Source organism: Oncorhynchus gorbuscha, linkage group LG01 (genome assembly GCF_021184085.1).
Source record: "Oncorhynchus gorbuscha isolate QuinsamMale2020 ecotype Even-year linkage group LG01, OgorEven_v1.0, whole genome shotgun sequence".
In the NCBI taxonomy this organism is placed as follows: domain Eukaryota; kingdom Metazoa; phylum Chordata; class Actinopteri; order Salmoniformes; family Salmonidae; genus Oncorhynchus; species Oncorhynchus gorbuscha.
The window spans coordinates 119,714,943-119,740,150 of record NC_060173.1 but is presented as its reverse complement, the minus strand read 5'-3'; the positions used below and the strand labels follow the sequence as shown (position 1 = coordinate 119,740,150).

Below are 25,208 nucleotides of genomic sequence, written 5' to 3'. Positions count from 1 at the left end.
CAATGACAACACAATACCCCACAATGACAACACAATACCCCACAATGACAACACAATACCCCACAATGACAATGACAACACAATACCCCACAATGACAAACACAATGACCCCACAATGACAACACAATACCCCACAATGACAACACAATACCCCACAATGACAACACAATACCCCACAATGACAACACAATACCCCACAATGACAACACAATACCCCACAATGACAACACAATACCCCACAATGACAACACAATACCCCACAATGACAACACAATACCCCACAATGACAACACAATACCCCACAATGACAACACAATACCCCATAATGACAACACAATACCCCACAATGACAACACAATACCCCACAATGACAACACAATACCCCACAATGACAACACAATGACCCCACAATGACAACACAATACCCCACAATGACAACACAATACCCCACAATGACAACACAATACACAATGACCCATAACCCCATAATGACAACACAATACCCCACAATGACAACACAATACCCCATAATGACACAATGACACACAATACCCCATAATGACATAATGACATCACACATAATGACATCACAATACCCCATAATGACATCACAATACCCCATAAGGACAACACAATACCCCACAATGACATCACAATACCCCATAAGGACAACACAATACCCCATAATGACAAAGCAATAACACATTTGTATTTCATGTAATGGACATACACAAAATAGTCCAAATTGGTGAAGTGAATTTTTTTTTTTAAATACATTTTTAAAAACTTGTTTCAAAAAAGGAAAATGCTATGTCTGGCGCAAACCCAACACCTCTCATCACCCAGATAACACCATCATGCTGTGGGGATGTTTTCATTGACAGGGACTTGGAAACTGGTCAGAATTGAAGGAACGGTGGATGGCGCTAAATACAGGGAAATTCTTGAGGGGAAACCTGTTTCAGTCTTCCAGAGATTTGAGACTGGGACAGAGGTTCACCTTCCAGCAGGACAATGACCCTAAGCATACTGCTAAAGCAACACTCGAGTGGTTTAATGGGAAACATTCAAATGTCTTGGAATGATCTAGTCAAAGCCCAGACCTCAATCCAATTGGGAATCTGTGGTATGACAAAGATTGCTGTACAGCAGCTGAACCCATCCGACTTGAAGGAACTGGAGCAGTTTTGCCTTGAAGAATGGGCAGAAATCCCAGTGGCTAGATGTGCCACGCTTATAGAGACATACCCCAAGATACTTGCAGCTGTAATTGCTGCAAAAGGTGGCTCGACAAAGTATTGACTTTTGGGAGCTGAATAGTTACGCACGCTCAAGTTTTCAGGTTTTTTTTGTCTTACTTCCTGTCTGTTTCACAATGAAAAATATTTTGCCTCTTCAAAGTGGTAGGCACGTTGTGTAAATCAAATGATACAAACCCCCCAAAATCCATTTTAATTCTAGGTTGTAAGGCAACAAAATAGGAGAAATGACAAGGGGAGTGAATCCTTTCGCAAGCCACTGTAGATATGTGTGCCTTTCCAAATCATGTCCAATCAAGTTCATTTAACACAGGTGGACTAAAATCAGTTGTAGAAACATCTCAAGGATGATCAATGGAAACAGGATGCTCCTGAGCTCAATTCTGAGTCTCATAGCAAAGGGTCTGAATACTTATGTAAATAAGGCATTTCTGTTTTTTTATTTTTAATACATTTGCAAAAAAAACAACAACATTTATTTGCTTTGGCATTATGGGGTATCACATGTAGATTTATGAGGGAAAGCATTTATTTAATAGATTTTATAATAAGGCTGTAAAGTAACAAAATGTGGAAAAAGTCAAAGGGTCTGAATACTTTCTGAATGTAAATACAAAAGTATGTCGACACCCCTTTCCATTAGACACCCATTGCTGACAAGTGTATAATATCGAGCAAACAGCCATGCAATCTCCATAGACAAACATTGGCAGTAGAATGGCCTTACTGAAGAGCTCAGTGATTTTCAATGTGGCAGCGTCATAGGATGCCAGGTTTCCAACAAGTCAGTTCGTCAAATTTCTGCCCTGGTCAACTGTAAGTGCTGTTATTGTGAAGTGGAAACATCTAGGAGCAACACCGTCTCAGCCGCAAAGCGATAGGCCACACAAGCTCACAGAACGGGCCCACCAAGTGCTAAAACACGTAGTGTGTCAAAATTGTCTGTCCTCGGTTGCAACATTCACTACCGAGTTCCAAACTGCCTCTGGAAGCAACGTCAGCACAATAACTGTTCTTCGGGAGCTTCATAAAACGGGTTTCCATGGCCGAGCAGCCGCACACAAGCCTAAGATCACCATGCGCAATGCCAAGCGTCGGCTGGAGTGGTGTAAAGGACTCTGGAGTAGTGGAAATGCATTCTCTGGAGTGATGAATCACGCTTCACCATCTGGCAGTCTGACGGACAAATCTGTCCGTTTTTCAGATGCCAGGAGAATACTACCTGCCCCAATGCATAACACCAATGATTTTGGAAATGTTTGATGAGCAGTTATCCACATCATTTTTTCACTTATACTACATGACCAAAAGTATCAGAATTGGGCCAAAGGGTCTTATTTTACAGCCCTGGCCCTAATTCACTATTTTAAGGAATTGATCTTGCTTTAGGGTAAGTGTACGAAACAATTGTCAGAAAACTTCTAGTGTCTACGGTTTCATTGACAAGCATTAGGATTTGATTTGATTTAACAGCACGGAATAGAAAGGTGACTGCTCAAAAAGGTACAATGCTGACCCCTGCTGGAGACATGGGCAAAGTACGTCTCCGGCGGCACCCTTTTAAGCAATAAATACCGTTAGCATTTTATGTAAAACAATGCTAACGATATATTACAAATACAAAACTGAACCCATAATGCATCTGTACATTGAATGTGCAAAGACATGAGATGAAAAGACATTTCCAGAACTGAACCCATAATGCATCTGTACATTGAATGTGCAAAGACATGAGATGAAAAGACATTTCCAGCGAGAGGAAAAAAGGTCATGTTGTCTACCTGTAGTGATGAGGTCCAGGGCGGCTGTTAACCCTATGAGTCTGGGTAGACGTTGTGACCCCCCTGCGCCTGGCAGCAGACCCAGGGTCACCTCTGGAAGTCCCAGAAGGGCCTGGAAACGGAAGTTATTACGTTGAATAATAATAACACATAGGATTTAAAATGCCTTTCAAAAAAACCCAAGGACAATGTTACAGCGAAGAAAATACAACCAAACAAGAACAAAACAATAGAATGACAATAGAAATAAAAGCTCCATACACTGTTTGGTCATTAGTATGTGGACACCCCTTCAAATTAGTGGATTCGGTTGTTTCAGTCACACTTGTTGCTGAAACGTGTGTAAAACACAGCCATGCAATCTCCATAGACAAACATCGGCAGTAGAATGGCCTTACTGAAGAGTTCAGTGACTTTCAACGTGGCACCGTCATAGGATGCCACCTTTCCAACAAGTCAGTTCGTCCTATTTCTGCCCTGCTAGAGCTGCACTAGTCAACTGTAAGGTCTGTCGATGTGAAGTGGAAACCTCTAGGAGCAACAACGGCTCAAACCGTCAAGTGGAGTGATGATTCACGCGTCACTATCTGTCAGTCCGACGGCAGATGCCAGAATAAAGCTTCCTGCCCCAATGCCAACTGTACATTTGTAGATTTGGTGGTGGAGGAATAATGGTCTGGGGCTGTTTTTCACAGGTCCCTTAGTTTCAGTGAAGGGAAATATTAATGCTACAATGACATTCTAGATGATTCTGTCCTTCCAACCTTGTGGCAACAGTTTGGGAAAGGCAACTTTCCTGTTTCAGCATGACAATGCCTCCGTGCACAAAGTGAGGTCCATACAGAAATGGTTTTCGAGATTGGTGTGGAAGAACTTGACTGGCCTGCACAGAGCTCTGACCTCAACCCCATCAAACACCTTTGGGATGAATTGAGTGAGCCAAGCCTAATTGCCCAACATCAGTGCCCAACATCAGTGCCCAACCTCACTTAATGCTGTTGTGGCTGAATGGAAGCAACTCCACGCATCAACCACACATAGGATTTAAAATGCCTTGTTGTGTTGTCTGCAAACTTAATGATGGTGTCGGAGTCGTGCCTGGCCATGCAATCGTGGGTGAACAGGGAGTACAAGAGGGGGCTGAGCACGCACCCCTGGGGGGTCCCAGTGTTAAGGATCAGTGTGGCAGATGTGTTTCTACCTACCCTCACCACCTGGGCGGCCCGTCAGGAAGTCCAGGGTCCAGTTGCAGAGGGAGGTGTTTAGTCCCAGGGTCATTAGCTTAGTGATGAGGTTTGAGGGCACTATGGTGTTGAAACGCTGAGCTGTAGTCAATGAATAGCATTCTCACATATGTATATAGAGATTGCATCATCTGTGGATCTGTTTGGGCAGTATGCAAATTGGAGTGGGTCTAGGGTTTCTGGGATAATGGTGTTGGCAACGGACGTGAGGGCTACAGGTCTGTAGTCATTTAGGCAGGTTGCCTTTGTGTTCTTGGGCACAGGGACTAGGGTGGTCTGCTTGAAACATGTTGGTATTACAGACTGGGTCAGGGAAAGGTTGAAAATGTCAGTGACAACCCCTGCCAGTTGGTCAGCACATGCACAGTGCACGTCCTGGTAATCCGTCTGGCCCCGCAGCCTTGTGAATGTTGACCTGTTTAAAGGTCTTACTCACGTCGGCTATGGAGAGCGTGATCACACAGTCATCCGGAACAGCTGATTCTCTCATGCATGCCTCAGTGTTGCTTGCCTCGAAGGGAGCTTAGAGATTTAGCCCGCCTGGTAGGCTCGTGTCACTGGGCAGCTCTCGGCTGTGCTAGTTTGCCCTGCCACATAAGACGTGCGTCGGAGCCGGTGTAGTATGATTAGATCTTAGTCCTGTATTGACCCCTTGCCTATTTGATGGTTCGTCGGAGGGCATAGCGGGATTCCTTGTAAATGTCCGGGTTAGAGACTCGCTCCTTGAAAGCGGCAGCTCTGCCCTTTAGCTCAGTGCGAATGTTGCCTGTAATCCATGGCGTCTGGTTGGGGTATGTATGTACAGTCGCTATGGGGATGAAGTATTCAATGCACTTATTGATAAAGCCAGTGACTGATGTGGTGTACTCCTCAATGTCATCGGAAGAATCCTGGAACATGTCCAGTCTGTGATAGCAAAGCAGTCCTGTAGTTTAGCATCTGCTTCATCTGACCACTTTTTTATAGACCGAGTCACTGGTGCTTCCTGCTTTAATTTTTGCTAGTAAGCAGGAATCAGGAGGATAGAGTTGTGGTTGAATATATGAAATGGAGGGCGAGGGAGAGCTTTGTACGCGTCTCTGTGTGTGGAGTAAATGTGATCTAGATTTTTTTCCCCTCTGGTTGTACATTTAACATGTTGATAGAAAGTTGGAAGAACTGATTTAAGTTTCCCTGCATTAAAGTCTCCGGCCACTAGGAGCGCCGCCTCTGGGTGAGTGGTTTCCTGTTTGCTTATTTCCTTATACAGCTGACTGAGTGGGATCTTTCTGCCAGCATCTGTCTGTGGTGGTAAATAAACAGCCACAAAAAAAGTATATCTGAAAACTATCTTGGCAAATAGTCTGGTCTATAGTTTATCATAAAATACTCTAATTCAGGCGAGCAAAATCTAGAGACTTCCTTAGATTTCGTGCACCAGCAGTTGTTTACACATATGCACAGACAGCCCCCCCCCCCCCGTTGGTAGGATATTCGTGATCGTACCTCGTCTAGTTTATTGTCCAATAATTGCACGTTGGCGAATAATATTGACGGTAACGGCAGCTTTCCCACTCGCCTTCTGCGGGTCCTAACGAGGCATCCCGCTTTGTGTCCCCTGTACCTGCGCCTCTTCCTCTTGCAAAATAACGGGGAGCGTTTGGAGAATGTCCTGTGCAACTTGCTTGTTGAAGAAAAAAATCTTTGTCTAATCAGAGGTGAGTGATCTCTGTCCTGATATCCAGAAGCTCTTTGTCTAATCCGAGGTGAGTGATCGCTGTCCTGATATCCAGAAGCTCTTTGTCTAATCCGAGGTGAGTGATCGCTGTCCTGATATCCAGAAGCTCTTTGTCTAATCCGAGGTGAGTGATGGCTGTCCTGATATCCAGAAGCTCTTTGTCTAATCCGAGGTGAGTGATCGCTGTCCTGATATCCAGAAGCTCTTTGTCTAATCCGAGGTGAGTGATCGCTGTCCTGATATCCAGAAGCTCTTTGTCTAATCCGAGGTGAGTGATAGCTGTCTTGATATCCAGAAGGTCTTTGTCTAATCCGAGGTGAGTGATCGCTGTCCTGATATCCAGAAGCTCTGTGTCTAATCCGAGGTGAGTGATCGCTGTCCTGATATCCAGAAGCTCTTTGTCTAATCCGAGGTGAGTGATCACTGTCCTGATATCCAGAAGCTCTTTGTCTAATCAGAGGTGAGTGATCACTGTCCTGATATCCAGAAGCTCTCTTCTGCCGTAAGATACGGTTGCAGAAACATTATGTACAAAATAAGTTACAAATAACGCAAATAAAACCCCACATAATAAAACTGCTGCCATTTCTTCTGGCGCCATTTTAACATTCCAGAGAACACTGTCAGTCAGTCAGTCCTGTTAGGTAATTATTTTTCAGAGTAAATAACTCACAAACACTAGAGAAGCTTTAACCAAGTTTAATTCTTCCCAAAGTTTCTGTAATTAGACAGCAAAACATGTCTCACAGTCATATACATTTTACTTAAAACACTCCTCCTCCTTCTGTCCAATCCTTACATTTTACTTAAAACACTCCTCCTTCTGTCCAATCCTTACATTTTACTTAAAACACTCCTCCTTCTGTCCAATCCTTACATTTTACTTAAAACACTCCTCCTTCTGTCCAATCCTTACATTTTACTTAAAACACTCCTCCTTCTGTCCAATCCTTACATTTTACTTAAAACACTCCTCCTGTCCAATCCTTACATTTTACTTAAAACACTCCTTCTGTCCAATCCTTACATTTTACTTAAAACACTCCTCCTTCTGTCCAATCCTTACATTTTACTTAAAACACTCCTCCTTCTGTCCAATCCTTACATTTTACTTAAAACACTCCTCCTTCTGTCCAATCCTTACATTTTACTTAAAACACTCCTCCTTCTGTCCAATCCTTACATTTTACTTAAAACACTCCTCCTTCTGTCCAATCCTTACATTTTACTTAAAACACTCCTCCTTCTGTCCAATCCTTACATTTTACTTAAAACACTCCTCCTTCTGTCCAATCCTTACATTTTATGGCTCCACAGGAAGCTAATAAAGAGGGTAACAGGATAACAAACATGTATTACTCCCTTAAGAGAATCTGTCCTCGCCCCCTCCTTCATCTAATCTCCAGATGTCCATCTGTCTCCCCTGTTTCACACGTTGCTCTCCTCTCATCCCCCCTCCAACACATTCCGAAGCCATCTGTCTTTCTTAATATAATAATAATAATATATGCCATTTAGCAGACGCTTTTATCCAAAGCGACTTACAGTCATGTGTGCATACATTCTACGTATGGGTGGTCCCGGGAATCGAACCCACTACCCTGGCGTTACAAGCGCCATGCTCTACCAACTGAGCTACAGAAGGACCATCTATTCTTCAGAGAACCATTAACTTCTGACATAACCCCCAGTCTCTTTCATTTCCTATCATTCATTTACTATCTCAGTGATCAAAGTTTAGCCGATTACAACAGACCTATGATGGATCGGTCAGTCAGTCAGTCAGTCACAGTACTACATAGAGCCATGACTACATGGAACTCTATAGAGCCATGACTACATGGAACTCTATAGAGCCATGACTACATGGAACTCTATTCCACAGTACTACATAGAGCCATGACTACATGGAACTCTATAGAGCCATGACTACATGGAACTCTATTCCACAGTACTACATAGAGCCATGACTACATGGAACTCTATAGAGCCATGACTACATGGAACTCTATTCCACAGTACTACGTAGAGCCATGACTACATGGAACTCTATTCCACAGTACTACGTAGAGCCATGACTACATGGAACTCTATTCCACAGTACTACGTAGAGCCATGACTACATGGAACTCTATTCCACAGTACTACATAGAGCCATGACTACATGGAACTCTATTCCACAGTACTACATAGAGCCATGACTACATGGAACTCTATTCCACAGTACTACATAGAGCCATGACTACATGGAACTCTATTCCACAGTACTACGTAGAGCCATGACTACATGGAACTCTATTCCACAGTACTACGTAGAGCCATGACTACATGGAACTCTATTCCACAGTACTACGTAGAGCCATGACTACATGGAACTCTATTCCACAGTACTACATAGAGCCATGACAACATGGAACTCTATTCCACAGTACTACATAGAGCCATGACAACATGGAACTCTATTCCACAGTACTACATAGAGCCATGACTACATGGAACTCTATTCCACAGTACTACATAGAGCCATGACTACATGGAACTCTATTCCACATTACTACATAGAGCCATGACTACATGGAACTCTATTCCACAGTACTACATAGAGCCATGACTACATGGAACTCTATTCCACAGTACTACATAGAGCCATGACTACATGGAACTCTATTCCACAGTACTACATAGAGCCATGACTACATGGAACTCTATTCCACAGTACTACATAGAGCCATGACTACATGGAACTCTATTCCACATCAGGTAACTGATGCAGCAGTAGAATCAGATTTAAAAAGCAGGTAAAAATACACCTGATGGAACAGTGGGGACTGTGAAGAGACACACAGGCGTACATTGTAATATTATTGTATGGTGGTATTATACAGTTTGTATTTTAGATATGTAGTTCATGTTATGATTTACTGTTTAATCGTTTCTTTTATATGTAATCCCTAGTTAAATAACGGTTAAATAAACGGAAGTGCTTTATTATGTTTAGACCCCAGGAAGAGTAGGTGCTGCCTTGGCAGGAACTAATGGGGATCCATAATAAACCCCAGGAAGAGTAGTTGCTGCCTTGACAGGAACTAATGGGGATCCATAATAAACCCCAGGAAGAGTAGCTGCTGCCTTGGCAGGAACTAATGGGGATCCATAATAAACCCCAGGAAGAGTAGCTGCTGCCTTGGCAGGAACTAATGGGGATCCATAATAAACCCCAGGAAGAGTAGCTGCTGCCTTGGCAGGAACTAATGGGGATCCATAATAAACCCCAGGAAGAGTAGCTGCTGCCTTGACAGGAACTAATGGGGATCCATAATAAACCCCAGGAAGAGTAGCTGCTGCCTTGGTAGGAACTAATGGGGATCCATAATAAACCCCAGGAAGAGTAGCTGCTGCCTTGACAGGAACTAATGGGGATCCATAATAGAGTAGCTGCTCCATAATAAATACAAATACAGTCAGTCAGTCAGACCTATGATCAAGTCAGGCACTCAGCTGGACGTATGGTCAGTCAGTCAGTCGGACCTATGATCAGCCAGCCAGTCATTTGGACATTGATCCCTGAGAGAGAATCATGTAACTAACCTTGGAGTGTGCAATGCGATAGTGGCAGCCCAGTGCTAACTCCAGTCCTCCTCCCAGTGCTACTCCCTCGATGGCTGCGGCCACAGGCTTGTCCACAGCCTCAATAGCATGGATCATGGGCACCAGGGGGGGCCCCAACATCGGCCCCGCAAACTCCCTGATGTCCGCCCCTGGTAGAAACAAGACAAACCTCTGATCGCATTGTACAGTTGTATACCTGAATGATTATGCTTCATAATAAAACAGATTTGAAAGTGAGAAATAGATAAACCTCTATCTAGTGCTGCTGGGAGACAACGTTTGCATCTCCAATGATACCTTATTGATGTGGTCTATCCCTGTTATGGCTCACTATTGCCTTAACCTTCAGAAACCCACAGTGCATCCCAAAAGGCTCCCTATTTCCTTAGATAGTGCACTACTGTTGGCCAGACAAGTAGTGCACTACTATATATAGGGTGCCAATTGGGACGCAGACAGATCCAGACCTCTAATCTAGCCTATTCCTATAATAGTGCATTACTTTTGATAGGGGCCCTGATCCACTGAATGGGGTTCCATTGCAAACACAGCAGTATACTGTAGAATCTACAGGACATTCTTACCTCCACAGAACTTCCCATTCTGTCCACAGATCACTACAGATGTCACCTGTGGGTCCTTCAGGGCCCTCTGCACCGTATCTACTATGCCCTGTCGCACCGCTGCACTGGGGACACACAGACAGACAGAAATCACATCAATATGACACTAAAAGGTCCAAAATGTGCAGACAGACAGGTGCAGAATCATGTGAAGTTACAGTATATGTTCCAACTCTACAGGAATTCAATTTACATGATGACATCCCATACTAGCTATACTTTAATAATAATATTAGAATCTTAAGTATAAAGACAAGTATTTTTAACAAGGACATGACAGGTGCAAACCAACCTGCTTTGGTTGTCACCTTCGTAACACATACGCCTACTAATCGACAGGAACATGTTTATCGACATTTCTACTGCGTGTAATATTATCCTAACCGCACCAAGTTATTTTGAACTCACCTGAGCGCGTTGACAGGTGGATTCTGAAGCGTTATCAGAGCAACGGATCCCGGGAGCCGAGAGTACGTGGCCATTATTGTTCTGGACAAAAGTCACTCCGACTCCTCATATACCATGGCGCCTCCAGCTGATGTTGAACTTTAGAACAAGTGAGATGACATCACCTTTACCACATATCGACTTATAAAAGTGAGTTTGTTGACTTGGTTGAGAAGGAAGTCTTTGGATACTTTTTAATTTCTTCAATACGACACTGAGATTTTCCCCAATTAGTGAAAACATAAATTACTACAATAATTACTTTTCACCTAGTTTTAACCCTGTGTGTATATTCCCAATAAAATACGTGCAATAGACTCACTGAAAAGTGCTTAGAATGGTAATAACATTATGACCCCATGTTGTTCAATGACACAAACGTAGCGCTGATAATAACGGATGTTGCGTCACAGCTGTCCGTCGAAGCTCCCCATTTTCCTCTTCGGTCCAGCGCTTATTGTCGTCCCCCTTCTGTCTCACCCGATACTTGGTTCCTGTATTGCATGAAGACTAACTAGCTTCTTCTTTAACTATGCGGTCAATTGTGGGTTTAATTGTTGTAATTACCGCGGCTACTTTCTATCTGTACATTCTGTCTTCTTACCTTCCGACCGGACCGCGACAACTCCCACCCAAAGCGACGGAGGACGAAGAAACGTCTGACGTCGACAGTGGAGAATTCAAGGAACACCGGTAACTATGTAGACTAAAGTATATGGCTCTGACTCGTACTGGTGTAATCGTATAGCTTCCGTCCCTACCTGGGCTCGAACCAGGGACCCTCTGCACTCATCGACAACAGCCACCCTCGAAACGCGGCTTTTGTGGAGCGATGGGTAACGATGCTTCGAAGGTGGCTGTTGTCGATGTGTGCAGAGTCCCTGGTTCGAGCCCAGGTAGGGACGGAAGCTATACTGTTCCACTGGCTAGCGACTTACAATGATGGCCTACCGGGGAACAGTGGGTTAACTGCCTTGTTCAGGGGGCAGAACGACAGGCTTCTACCATGTCAGCTCGGGGATTCGAACCAGCAACCTGTCGGTTACTGTCCCAACGCTCTAGATTCACTGAAGAAATTTGTTTGGAGAAAGATACACTTAAGACATTAAATAATATCTCCCCCCATATCAAAGTCATTTTCTGTAGTTTGAAACAGAGAAGATAAGCATTCCTGCAACATTATTTTGTTGAAATATAATATAATTAGATCTATGATCTAATTGATTGCATCCATCTTGGCCATTTTTGAATTTATAGGATTCATATAATCAATAAGGGGCGGCCTAGTGGTTAGAGCGTTGGACTAGTAACTGAGAGGTTGCAAGTTCAAATCCCCCAGCTGACAAGGTACAAATCTGTCGTTCTGCCCCTGAACAGGCAGTTAACCCACTGTTCCTAGGCCGTCATTGAAAATAAGAATTTGTTCTTAACTGATATACTGATGAGTACCATGACTCGTATACTGTAGTTCATCTCTCCAACCCCAGATCAGACAGGCCCTTGTTCCCCAGCAGATACTATCTGTGTTGTGATCCCTCCATTCAGGCTGAAGTTCCCCTCAGACCTGGTAGAGCTGAGGGAACTGGCTGAGCTGCTCCAGTTCTACAAGACAGAACACACTGGATACGTTCTGCTTCTCTTCTGTAGCGCCTATCTCTACAAGCAGTCCTTCGCCATTCCTGGCTCCTCCTTCCTGGTACATGCACAGAAAATATACTCAGAAGCAGAAATTGTAGATAAACATCATAATATACACATTATAAATGTTTTGTTTTTTTAAACATGTTTGTGGAAATGTTTGTAATCAGCTCTGATTGTTTTTGATTCTGTCCTCTGCAGAACATTCTAGCAGGTGCTCTGTTTGGCCCATGGCAGGGCTTGGTACTAGCCTGTGTTCTGACCACTGTGGGCTCCACCATGTGTTACCTTCTCTCCCAGGCCTTCGGTAAGCGCTACATCACAAACCTCTTCCCTGGCCAGGTCTCCATGCTGCAGAGGAAGGTATGTAGTTATGCAACAATCCCATTCACTGTTTAACAGGTGAAATCCATCCTCCCAATGTATATTTAGCCGATGTGAAATGGTTAGCCAGTTAGCGGTGTGATAGTATGTGTTCAATCTGTGACTTCACCTGCTCTGACACCTAGAAGTGGGCTGTTGCTCAGCAAGGGTCATGGCTTTGGTAGAGTGATTGGTTATATGGCCACTGGGTGGCAGCAGAGTTCATGTATGAGGAGATATATATTAACCACTTCTCTTTTGTTGCTCTGGTTCCAAGGTGGAGGAGAACCAGTCCTGTCTGTTCTTCTTCCTCCTCTTCCTCAGGTTCTTCCCCATGACTCCTAACTGGTTCCTCAACATGTCCGCCCCCATCGTCAACATCCCTGTCACATTCTTCTTCTTCTCCGTCTTCATCGGTGAGCAGCAGAAACTCTTTTACTTCATAGTCCCAATGTGTTATTAATGTAATATTCAGAGACCATCTCTTTATGATCCGTAAGAACATAACAAACTTAGCAATGATTGATGTTTCTGTCCCTCTGTGTGTCTCATGTCTCTTTCACTTTCTGTCTTCTGTCCCTCCAGGCCTGATTCCATATAACTTCATCTGTGTCCAGACGGGCTCCATGCTGTCTGAGTTGTCCTCTCTGGATGATCTGTTCTCCTGGGGCAAAGTGCTACAGCTGCTGGGCATAGCCTGTGTGGCTCTGCTCCCCGGGACCCTCATCAAACACTACAGCCAGACACACCTCAAACTGGACGGCCTGGAGGAGAACAATGGAGTCAACAAGAAGACTCAGTGAGGAGCGAACAAGGGTCTCCGCGTCCTGTGGAAATAACAACACATAGAGGATGAAGTTGTAGGATTTGGAGTAGCTTGGTATTTTTGGGATAGTCTGTACTCTACAAGTTCAGCCTCCATTTTGTTGGTAAGACCCTGAGCATCCTGAGTCAGCCTGTACACCTGTCAGTGGGCTGGATACAGGGGAAAACATGATCAAATAGGTTGGGAACTGAGGTTTCCTACAGAAGATGACCTCACAGCAGAAGGGAGATGTGGAAGTCTGTGTGTATGTTAAGAGATTGTATGGACTGAGTCTGTCTGTAGGTATTTTAAGACATTCGTGTTTTTATGGGTGAAGGGAAGGAGACATATTAATTTAAAATCATTGTGTTGATGTTCTTGTTTGATGAAGATACCTTATTTTTTGGATATATTCTGTTGTTGGTACTGATACACCTTTTGAAGTGGCCTGTGTTTCTGTTTTAAACAGCAAGCAGAACAAGATGTCCCACAAAGACAATTCTAGGGAGGGAAAGGTGAATGGGTTTTGTATGTTATTACATAGGGAATTGATTGGGTATCTTTTTTTTAAACATATTTTTCTGAATTGTTAGACCTGTATTTTATTGAAATACAATATTTTTACTAACTGCCTATCAGCGTTAGTGTGATTGAAATTTAAAGGCAATGTTCCCGTGTTAGGCTAAATGCATTCACGGTAAATGCTGCATATGTCAGCTCAGTTGGAAATTACCTTTAAATTTAGATTGCGCAATCTGTAAGGTTCAGTGATTCAGATTGAATTTCATTAGGACTCTCTTCACCTTGATTGAATGTTTGCGTAAATACAAGGGTTTCCTTTTCTAATTGTCAACAAGTTATCAATTGTGAGGAATGTGTATTTAAAAAATATATATTTTGTCACTTTCAAAATGTAAATGTTTTCTGTCTGGATATCTTATTTGTCAATAAAGATAACAGGTGAACAACAACCAGAGTGTTGTGTTATTATTATTAGATTTGTTTAAGGGGATCAGCTTGATAAATTGTTGCTTCCGTCAATGTAATTGTCTGCATCATTTCCAATCCCCCATATATATTTGTACATTTTTTGTCTTTCATATTTTACTTAATTTCCCCGAACTATACCATCCCCTAATTACAGAATGGACAACAACTCTTATGCTTCTACTTCACAGGAGGCTTAAATAATTGAGGAGGACTGGCTCAAGGTAATGACGAGAGAAGAATCAAATACATGGTTTCCGTTCCAGACATTATTCTCCCCTCAGCAGCCTCCTGTATTCTATTTCCAGCTCATTATATACATTTAAAATACTTCACAACAGTTCTGCTTTTACCTTGTCAGCTCAGGGATTCGATCTTGCAACCTTTCGGTTGCTGGCCCATCACTCTTAACCCCTAGGCTACCTGCCGCCCCATCTATACCTGTGGTCCTGTGTAGCTCAGTTGGTAGAGCATGGCGCTTGTAATGCCAGGGTAGTGGGTTCGATCCCCGGGACCACCCATACGTAGAATGTATGCACACATGACTGTAAGTCGCTTTGGATAAAAGCGTCTGCTAAATGGCATATATTATTATATTATTATATTATTATTATATTATATATTATATTATATATGAACACCATCCAGGTTTGATTTCTGTTTGCCATATATTTTTCAACTGAGTTGTGATGTTTCACAAAAGTTCTGAACCATTCTATTCTCATAGCTCCTACAGATTGTAAATTAAAGATAAACGTTTTTGCTAAAAGTATTATATTATTGATCGATTGACTATGACTTTTTAAGTCACCCAGCAGTGCTATCTGCAGGTCCACGTAAATGTTTCTGCAGAGTTCACTGCAGTTAGATGTACTGGTGCCTCTCAGGCAGTTTAAATGATTGATTGAGGACCTTTATGTAGTTGAATGGGATTGATTTCATTAAATGTAAAAAATAAAAATAAATTATAGTGCTGATTTTATTGTTTTATACAGATGTGTATGTTTTAATATTATGTTTTTATTGTAATGTGTACAGGGCTCTCTTGTAAAATAGATTTTAATCTTAAAAAAAAAAAATGCTAAGTAAAAAATGATTCAGCCGTTCCTGAACCTGCGACCAAAAACAAGCAACATATGGACAGGACCAAAACAAATTATATAATGATTCTGTCTCTTCGCGGCAAAATCTGCAACGCTGGGAAGGTGGTATCCCCCATATAAATAAGTCTATTGGTTGCAAAAATGTGGTATAATTAAATTGAAAAACTCATGTTTTGAATCAGTTTGTAAACCAAGTGCCATGGAATTAGTCAATTGAAAATCTCTTCCCAACTATTTTGCAATCTGTGGCACAGATGTAAATGTTTTGTTCCTCATTGGTCTGTTATTATATGACTTCATCACTGTCACTACACTTTGAAATGGACCAACAAAGAAATGACATCAAATATTAGAATAGAAAAGTGAAAACTCAGAAGAAAAACTATTTGAAATACATTTTTTATTGCTCTGATCCAGAATGGTCACCAATACTGTTCACTCACATCACAACAACGGCATGGCTGATTGGCTGTTACCAGAAAGAGCTGGGCCAGTCAGCTTGCAGTCCAAGGTTGCATCCCTTAAATGGCACCCTGCTCCCTATATAGTGACCAAAAGTATAAGTACTATATATTTTGACCAAAAGTAGTGCACTATATAGGGAATAGGGTGCCATAAAAGTAGTGCACTATATAGGGAATAGGGTGCTATAAAAGTAGTGCACTATATAGGGAATAGGGTGCTATAAAAGTAGTGCACTATATAAGGAATAGGGTGCTTATTGAGTTCAGGTGCATCCTGTTTCCATTGATCATCCTTGAGGTGTTTCTACAACTTGATTGGAGTCCACCTGGTGGTAAATTCAATTGATTGGACATGATTTGGAAAGGCTCTAGGAAGAGTCTTGGTGGTTCCAAACTTCTTCCATTTGAGAATGTTGTAGACCACTGTGATCTTGGGGACCTTCAATGCTTTACGAAGGCACTGTAAAGGGATTTGGTAGCCAATTATTTTTGCACCTACTAGTTACATTTTCACAGTATTTCATGTAGATGTCATAAGGTGAATGCACCAATTTGTAAGTCGCTCTGGATAAGAGCGTCTGCTAAATGACTTAAATGTAAATGTAAATGTAGATTGACACTTTTCTAGTTTAATGTTGAACATGTAATACTTGGTGCTATACATACTGTATTTTATGATTTAAAAAAATATGCAAAATCAATGATACAACTGTATTCAGTGTTAAGAAAAAGTGGATAAACATGTCTGCTTTCTTTGTGAGGCAGAGTATCTGAGACACTAATCTAGTTTAAGCTGCTTAAATAGAGCCAAATAGATAAGGTGCTGGAACGTAACGCGTCTCCTCCTCTCTGGAGTAGCCTCCACTCTCACCACCGAAGACAAGTGGTCAATTAATCAATACTATAAGAAGACGATTCTGATAACCATAGTAGCAGTTGTAGAACAGGATTTATTTATTATTGAATTAATTATTTAGATGATGCTACTCTAAAAAAAAACATTCTGGACTAAATTTGACTTTACTTCTCTGGGGATTATCTATTCGTGTTACTGAGTATGACAAGATAGCTCATATTGCCTCAATGGCAAAAAGATCTTTCAGAGAATTCTTCCCATAATGGTCATTCTGTGGACCTGCTACCTGTTCCTCACCTACCTGTCCCTCTACCTGTCATTCAATTTCCTGCGAAGCTTACGAAAGGACAGTGGAAAGCAGAAAGTGACCTCAACGATGCGTAGGAAGAGAAGAAGAAGGGGACGAGCACGGCTGTCCACGCGAAGAGCCTTCCAACGTAGGAGCACACATTAGCAGCTGAACTGACCCTGGCTCCCAGCTGAACTGACCTGGGCCCCCTGCTGAACTGACCTGGGCTCCCAGCTGAACTGACCTCGGCCCCCAGCTGAACTGACCTCGGCCCCCAGCTGAACTTACCTGGGCTCCCAGCTGAACTGACCCGGGCTCCCAGCTGAACTGACCCGGGCTCCCAGCTGAACTGACCCGGGCTCCCTGCTGAACTGACCCGGGCTCCCTGCTGAACTGACCCGGGCTCCCTGCTGAACTGACCCGGGCTCCCAGCTGGCTGGGCCCCCTGCTGAACTGACCTGGGCTCCCAGGGCTCGGCCCCCAGCTGAACTGACCCGCCCCCAGGCTCCCAGCTGAACTGACCCGGGCTCCCCGGGCTCCCAGCTGAACTGACCCGGGCTCCCAGCTGAACTGACCCGGGCTCCCAGCTGAACTGACCCGGGCTCCCTGCTGAACTGACCCGGGCTCCCTGCTGAACTGACCCGGGCTCCCAGCTGAACTGACCCGGGCTCCCAGCTGAACTGACCCGGGCTCCCAGCTGAACTGACCCGGGCTCCCAGCTGAACTGACCCGGGCTCCCAGCTGAACTGACCCGGGCTCCCAGCTGAACTGACCCGGGCTCCCAGCTGAACTGACCTGGGCTCCCTGCTGAACTGACCTGGGCTCCCAGCTGAACTGACCTGGACCCCTGGGATGAGAATGATCCAGAAAGCAAAGAGCTCTTTTGGTGGTATTCTACTGTAAAAGCTCTTTTGGTGATATTCTACTGTAAAAGCTCTTTTGGTGATATTCTACTGTAAAAGCTCTTTTGGTGATATTCTACTGTAAAAGCTCTTTTGGTGGTATTCTACTGTAAAAGCTATGTTGGTGTTATTCTACTGTAAAAGCTCTTTTGGTGGTATTCTACTGTAAAAGCTCTTTTGGTGGTATTCTACTGTAAAATCTATTTTGGTGTTATTCTACTGTAAAAGCTATTTTGGTGGTATTCTACTGTAAAAGCTCTTTTGGTGGTATTCTACTGTAAAAGCTCTTTTGGTGGTATTCTACTGTAAAAGCTCTTTTGGTGATATTCTACTGTAAAAGCTCTTTTGGTGATATTCTACTGTAAAAGCTCTTTTGGTGATATTCTACTGTAAAAGCTCTTTTGGTGATATTCTACTGTAAAAGCTCTTTTGGTGATATTCTACTGTAAAAGCTCTTTTGGTGGTATTCTACTGTAAAATCTATTTTGGTGGTATTCTACCGATTCAAATCAACGTAGCCTATCAACAGAGTTCTGGGGAACTTCTTCGGTGATACTCTACTGTATTTCATATGTGATAGAATCGAACGCAAGAACAAGCGATTGGACAAATGTAAGATTTGGACATTGTTATGGGGGGGGGGATCATTGACAGTCTTAGGAGAAAACCAGTATGACAAAAATGATGGAAAACATGATCTTATGTAGAAAACAAATGTCTTATAACCGTGTGCCTTTGTATGGAGCAGGCAGATAGTATGAACGAGGTGCCAGTTCCCTCTGCCATGGTGGGTGTTAGTCTGCTGAAGAGGAGCTGTCATGAATGATTAGAATGGCCTGGGACTGAGAAGGATCACTCTGATCACCATGAAGCAGATGCACGTCGGGTTGCCCATTAATCCCCATGTGGTCATCGGTTGTGATAACGACCATACGAGATCTCACACTTTAAATCACATTGTACAACACTTATAACAGACTTTATTGACTTGTCTCGATCTTAAGTTTCATAAACATGATTAAAATATCAGTATAAATGGGATATGACTTGTTCCATCAGTTTGTAAGCGGATCGTGGTCTACGCTGACAGTTCTTCATCGGAGTTACACCAGGCCACCTAGCAGACAAAATAAAACACTGTTTTAGTGGTTAGAGCGTTGGACTAGTAACCTGGAAGGTTGCAAGTTCAAACCCCAGAGCTGACAAGGTACAAATCTGTCGTTTTGCCCCTGAACAGGCAGTTAACCCACTGTTCCTAGGCCGTTATTGAAAATAAAATGTGTTCTTAACTGACTTGCCTAGTTAAATAAAGGTCAAATTACAAATTAAAAAATTAGTGATGCCATGAAAACATAGGGTACACAAACACTTAACCATGCCATCTAGTCCATGCCATCTAGTCCATGTCATCTAGTCCATGCCATCTAGTCCATGCCATCTAGTCCATGTCATCTAGTCCATGCCATCTAGTCCATGTCATCTAGTCCATGCCATCTAGTCCATGTCATCTAGTCCATGCCATCTAGTCCATGCCATCTAGTCCATGCCATCTAGTCCATGCCATCTAGTCCATGTCATCTAGTCCATGCCATCTAGTCCATGCCATCTAGTCCATGCCATCTAGTCCATGTCATCTAGTCCATGCCATCTAGTCCATGCCATCTAGTCCATGCCATCTAGTCCATGCCATCTAGTCCATGCCATCTAGTCCATGTCATCTAGTCCATGCCATCTAGTCCATGCCATCTAGTCCATGCCATCTAGTCCATGCCATCTAGTCCATGCCATCTAGTCCATGCCATCTAGTCCATGTCATCTAGTCCATGTCATCTAGTCCATGTCATCTAGTCCATGTCATCTAGTCCATGTCATCTAGACCATGCCATCTAGTCCATGCCATCTAGTCCATGCCATCTAGTCCATGCCATCTAGTCCATGCCATCTAGTCCATGCCATCCACTGAGATAGTGAAGCCGGTAACTACGTACCACATTCATACAGTAGGTTTATCTTCTGTATGTCCAGAACACTGGGTCCATCTCGCTGACCAATAGGAGTGTTGGGATCTGGTTTGGGGATGATGGTTGGGCTACCGTCCTCTGAGAAGGCATACCTGTATCAGAGAATGCAACCTTAGAAGAACACAGCCTTAGAACCCAACATTAGAGCACAACCTTAGAACCCAACATTAGAGCACAACCTTAGAACCCAACATTAGAGCACAACCTTAGAACCCAACATTAGAGCACAACCTTAGAACCCAACATTAGAGCACAACCATGTCAAGACCTTGGTGATATGAACAACGAGGAACTTGAAGCTCTTGACCCGCTCAGCCCCGTCAATGTGGATCGGGGATTGCCCTCTGTTTCCTACCTACATTTACATATTACCTCAACTACCTCGTACACCTCCCTGCAAATTGACTCGGTACCGTTACTCCTTGTATATATTATTGATATTTATTGTGTTACAATTGTAGTTATTTTTAACTCTGTATTGTTGGTTAAGGGCTCGTAAGTAAGCATTTCACGGTAAAGTCTAAACCTGTTGTATTCGGCGCATGTGACATAAAATTGGGTTTTGGTTTTATAAACCAACTCACCTGCCATAGTGCATGATGGAGCCGTAATCATAGACAGTATTGAGGTTGTTGGTCTGGTACTTCTTAAAGTTATGCTTATGACCTGTTTAGAGGGACAACAATTTCAGGAAGTCATCATAGGTACAGTAAACACATGAATAGAGAGAGGGAGAGGGAGAGGGAGAGAGAGAGAGAGAGAGAGAGAGAGAGCGAGAGAGAAAGAGAGAGAGAGAGGGAGAGGGAGAGGGAGAGAGAGATGGAGAGAGAGGGGGGGAGAGAGAGAGGGGGAGGGAGAGGGAGAAAGAGAAGGAGAAGGAGCGAAAGAGGGAGAGGGAGAGGGAGAGAGAGAGAGAGAGGGAGGGAGGGAGAGAGAGATGGAGCGAGAGAAGGAGAGGGAGAGAGAGAGAGAGGGGGAGAGGGAGAGGGAGAAAGAGAAGGAGCGAGAGGGGGAGAGGGAGAGGGAGGGGAGAGGGAGCGAGAGAGGGAGAGTGAGTGAGAGAGGAGCGAGAGGAGAGAGAGTTGAGAGAGAGAGAGAGGAGAGGGAGAGAGAGAGCGAGGGAGAAGGAGAGAGAGAGAGAGAGAGAGAGAGAGAGAGAGGGAGAGTTGAGAGAGGGAGAGGGAGAGGGAGGGAGAGCAAGCGAGGGAGAAGGAGAGAGAGTGAGCGAGAGAGTTGAGAGAGGGAGAGAGAGGGAGAGAGAGAGAGGAGCGAGAGAGAGTAGAGTGAGAGGGAGAAAGAGGGAGAGAGAGTGAGCGAGAGAGTTGAGGGAGAGGGAGAGGGAGAGGGAGCGAGAGAGTAGAGAGAGTGAGCGAGAGAGTAGAGAGAGTGAACGAGAGAGTAGAGAGAGGGAGAGGGAGGGAGAGCAAGCGAGGGAGAGGGAGAGAGAGTGAGAGGATCCCGTGTGGCTCATTTGGTAGAGCTTGGGGCTTGCAATGACAGGGTTGTGGGTTCGATTCCCACGGGGGACCAGTAAGAAAAATGAATACTATCACTTCAGTAAGTCGCTCTGGATAAGAGCATCCGCTAAAATACTCAAATGTAACTGTCATAGATGAAGTATTGATGGGACACTGACCCCTCCTGATGTATTGATGGGACACTGACCCCTCCTGATGTATTGATGGGGCACTGACCCCTCCTGATGTATTGATGGGACACTGACCCCTCCTGATGTATTGATGGGACACTGACCCCTCCTGATGTATTGATGGGACACTGACCCTTCCTGATGTATTCCCACATGGTGAGTATTGATGGGACACTGACCCTTCCTGATGTATTGATGGGACACTGACCCTTCCTGATGTATTCCCACATGGTGAGTATTGATGGGACACTGACCCTTCCTGATGTATTCCCACATGGTGAGTATTGATGGGACACTGACGCCTCCTGATGTATTGATGGGACACTGACCCTTCCTGATGTATTGATGGGACACTGACCCTTCCTGATGTTTTCCCACATGATAGAAACATGGCGATCCCGGTCAGAGCGGGACTGCTCGTGCACAAAGCCCAGAGCGTGCATGAGTTCATGGGAGACGATGCCAGACCACATGCACCCAGGGGACTGCAGGGAGATGGGCTGAGGGCCTTCAGTCATACCCAGGAATGACCAGCAACTAGTGGTTCAACAGGGGAGAGACACATTCAGCAAAACATATGGACTGACTGTATTAGCCTGGTCCCAGACCTGTTTGTGCTGTCTTGCCACAGTTATCAAGGCAGTACAAACAGACCTGGGACCAGGCTGTCACTGCATATCGTACATGAAGCAACTGAAACTAGAAGCAAGATGTTTCTGAATGTTATCCTAAGACGATGTCCATTGAGTAGTAAACCAAGATACACCACTGACCCAAACCTGGGCTGTATATCCAGGAAGTTGGTTTCATGGCTGCGAGGAACAAACTTCACACACGTTTCAAGTAAGATGTCCAGCATTCCCATCTCTATGGTGATTCTATCCATGTCATCTGTCAATCAAAATTTAACTCCAACTGTCACAAACGAATAATTGGCATTAAACGTGTGAAGTCAGTGTAGATCAGTTCACGATGTGTCATGTAGAATCAAAAGATAAAAGCTGAAATATTATAAGAGTCATTTTCAATGGGAGTCATAACCTGAGTCTAACTTTACAATTTGTTGATACCTACCTAATACACCTGCTACCTGCTACCTGCCATACTGTGAAGATCAGCTCACAATGAGTCATAGATACACGAGACAAAACAGAGAAATGTAAAGTTCTAGAATCAGAAAGCCTTAAAGAATGTACAGATACTTGCCATATTGTGGAGAGATAATGTAGGGAACATAGACAGATCCATCCACTGACTTGGGCCAGAGGCAGGAGTTACCAGGGCAGGTTATGGCGCTGCGGCTCTGTATGTTGTAGGATCTGGCAATGTCTCCTTCCCTGAAGGACAGGCCTCGGGCTCTAGAGCTGCCCAGCCCTGTCAAAGAGACATGATCACCATGTTACCGCTGTGACAGGTACTGTAGTAGAACCATGTTACCGCAGTGACAGGTACTGTAGTAGAACCATGTTACCGCAGTGACAGGTACTGTAGTAGAACCATGTTACCGCTAGAACCATGTTACCTCAGTGACAGGTACTGTAGTAGAACCATGTTACCTCAGTGACAGGTACTGTAGTAGAACCATGTTACCGCAGTGACAGGTACTGTAGTAGAACCATGTTACCTCAGTGACAGGTATTGTAGTAGAACCATGTTACCTCAGTGACAGGTACTGTAGTAGAACCATGTTACCGCAGTGACAGGTACTGTAGTAGAACCATGTTACCGCAGTGACAGGTACTGTAGTAGAACCATGTTACCGCAGTGACAGGTACTGTAGTAGAACCATGTTACCGCAGTGACAGGTACTGTAGTAGAACCATGTTACTGCAGTGACAGGTAGGTACTGTAGTAGAACCATGTTACCGCAGTGACAGGTACTGTAGTAGAACCATGTTATCGCAGTGACAGGTACTGTAGTAGAACCATGTTACCGCAGTGACAGGTACTGTAGTAGAACCATGTTACCGCAGTGACAGGTACTGTAGTAGAACCATGTTACCGCAGTGACAGGTACTGTAGTAGAACCATGTTACCGCAGTGACAGGTACTGTAGTAGAACCATGTTACCACTGTGACAGGTACTGCAGTAGAACCATGTTACCACTGTGACAGGTACTGTAGTAGAACCATGTTACCGCAGTGACAGGTACTGTAGTAGAACCATGTTACCAGTCCCTCTCACTCACACCTGGAATGTGTCCCAAAATGACACCCTATTCCCTATATAGTGCACGACTTTTGACCACAACCCCAAACACAGTATATCTCTCCAGCCCCAAACACAGTATATCTCTCCAGCCCCAAACACAGTATATCTCTCCAGCCCCAAACACAGTATATCTCCTTCTCTGTCAACTCCAACCCCAAACACAGTATATCTCCTTCCCTGTCAACTCCAACCCCAAACACAGTACATCTCCTTCCCTGTAAACCCCTACCCCAAACACAGTATATCTCCTTCCCTGTCAACTCCTACCCCAAACACAGTATATCTCCTTCCCTGTCAACTCCTACCCCAAACACAGTACATCTCCTTCCCTGTCAACTCCTACCCCAAACACAGTATATCTCCTTCCCTGTCAACCCCTACCCCAAACACAGTATATCTCCTTCCCTGTCAACTCCTACCCCAAACACAGTATATCTCTCCTACCCCAAACACAGTACATCTCCTTCCCTGTCAACTCCAACCCCAAACTAAGCAACTGATACAATACAGTATATCTCCTACCCCAAACACAGTACATCTCCTTCCCTGTCAACTCCAACCCCAAACTAAGCAACTGATACAATACTTACTCCCATTGGTTCTCAGGATCCTGTCCATTGCATTCATTTCCTCTGGACCCCTAAGCACCTCTATTATAAACGGATGATAGAAGTGTGTTAAGATACATTCTGAAAATATGTGCTACATTAAAATACAACATCATGTCCATGGAAATATTTCAACAATTTACCGGAGTTTCCTCTTTTCAACCTCCCTCTCATTTCTTGTATCACTGATGAATTCTGTGGAAGAAATGTTAATTTCAGAAAGTATTACGTGAGAGAGCACCACTAAGGTAAGATTCATTCTAAACTAAATTCAGCCCTTACCTGGATAGGTAGAGCGGCGGTGTAGGTCATCATTCCCAAGATGATTCCTAGAGAGATCATGAGTTTCATGTCCTTGGGCCAGACTGGTCTCTGATCCAGATTTAGGTCCTAACTCCACACCTATATAGACTACCCCCCCCCCCCTCACCTCACCTCCCGACGTCTGCACTGATTGGTTACATGTTCTGATGTTACAGGATGAATCACAGCCCAGAGCGTTGTCCCTCGTGGCGTCCTATGACATTAACATCTAATCCGTTGATGACCCTAAACAGCATCCTCCAGCTTCACCCCATACTTTTACACAGGACATTCAGCACTTTCAGAGATGAGCCACACCCCCCAAAGGT

At 43.9% G+C, this 25,208-nt stretch overlaps 3 protein-coding genes across 5 annotated transcripts in view; 1 reads left to right on the top strand and 2 right to left on the bottom strand.

The window, feature by feature from the left end:
- Nucleotides 1-11,159, bottom strand: part of ehhadh (enoyl-CoA, hydratase/3-hydroxyacyl CoA dehydrogenase) — a 21,536-nt gene extending 10,377 nt beyond the window's left edge. For 2 of the 3 annotated variants that reach the window (XR_006838826.1, XR_006838820.1), the window contains exons 1-4: nucleotides 10,642-10,779; nucleotides 10,195-10,298; nucleotides 9,590-9,759; nucleotides 3,041-3,152 (exon numbers count right to left, since the gene is read on the bottom strand). Coding sequence is in view for 1 of the 3 variants with exons in the window: in XM_046349880.1 (XP_046205836.1) it covers nucleotides 3,041-3,152; nucleotides 9,590-9,759; nucleotides 10,195-10,298; nucleotides 10,642-10,715 (460 nt within the window). In the remaining 2 variants the exon portion in view is untranslated. Of the gene's footprint in view, nucleotides 1-3,040; nucleotides 3,153-9,589; nucleotides 9,760-10,194; nucleotides 10,299-10,641; nucleotides 10,780-11,002 lie in introns of those variants that run through there. The other variant, XM_046349880.1, reaches the window with a different exon arrangement.
- tmem41aa (transmembrane protein 41aa) lies at nucleotides 10,884-14,457 on the top strand. Its single transcript, XM_046350087.1, has 5 exons — nucleotides 10,884-11,373; nucleotides 12,226-12,376; nucleotides 12,520-12,681; nucleotides 12,959-13,097; nucleotides 13,267-14,457. Exons 1-5 carry the CDS (start codon nucleotides 11,213-11,215, stop codon nucleotides 13,482-13,484), a joined length of 831 nt encoding a protein of 276 aa, XP_046206043.1. The 5' UTR covers nucleotides 10,884-11,212; the 3' UTR covers nucleotides 13,485-14,457.
- Nucleotides 14,458-19,051: 4,594 nt separating this feature from the next.
- hce2l1 (high choriolytic enzyme 2-like 1) lies at nucleotides 19,052-24,940 on the bottom strand. The gene is made up of 9 exons (XM_046342540.1): nucleotides 24,859-24,940; nucleotides 24,720-24,771; nucleotides 24,559-24,618; nucleotides 22,963-23,130; nucleotides 22,530-22,647; nucleotides 22,115-22,293; nucleotides 20,693-20,774; nucleotides 20,076-20,200; nucleotides 19,052-19,204 (listed from the first exon to the last, which is right to left on the bottom strand). Exons 1-9 carry the CDS (start codon nucleotides 24,925-24,927, stop codon nucleotides 19,191-19,193), a joined length of 867 nt encoding a protein of 288 aa, XP_046198496.1. The 5' UTR covers nucleotides 24,928-24,940; the 3' UTR covers nucleotides 19,052-19,190.
- Nucleotides 24,941-25,208: the final 268 nt, after the last annotated feature.

Excerpts from the sequence above, each read along its gene's own strand:
- tmem41aa (XM_046350087.1), top strand. The coding sequence starts at position 11,213 with ATGCGGTCAATTGTGGGTTTAATTGTTGTAATTACCGCGGCTACTTTC. Across the intron at positions 12,377-12,519 it reads TTCCTGGCTCCTCCTTCCTG|AACATTCTAGCAGGTGCTCT; the intron begins GTACATGCACAG and ends TGTCCTCTGCAG. Across the intron at positions 12,682-12,958 it reads TCTCCATGCTGCAGAGGAAG|GTGGAGGAGAACCAGTCCTG; the intron begins GTATGTAGTTAT and ends TCTGGTTCCAAG.
- hce2l1 (XM_046342540.1), bottom strand. The coding sequence starts at position 24,927 with ATGAAACTCATGATCTCTCTAGGAATCATCTTGGGAATGATGACCTAC. Across the intron at positions 22,294-22,529 it reads GATATACAGCCCAGGTTTGG|TTGCTGGTCATTCCTGGGTA; the intron begins GTCAGTGGTGTA and ends TTGAACCACTAG. Across the intron at positions 20,201-20,692 it reads TCCATCATGCACTATGGCAG|GTATGCCTTCTCAGAGGACG; the intron begins GTGAGTTGGTTT and ends TCTCTGATACAG.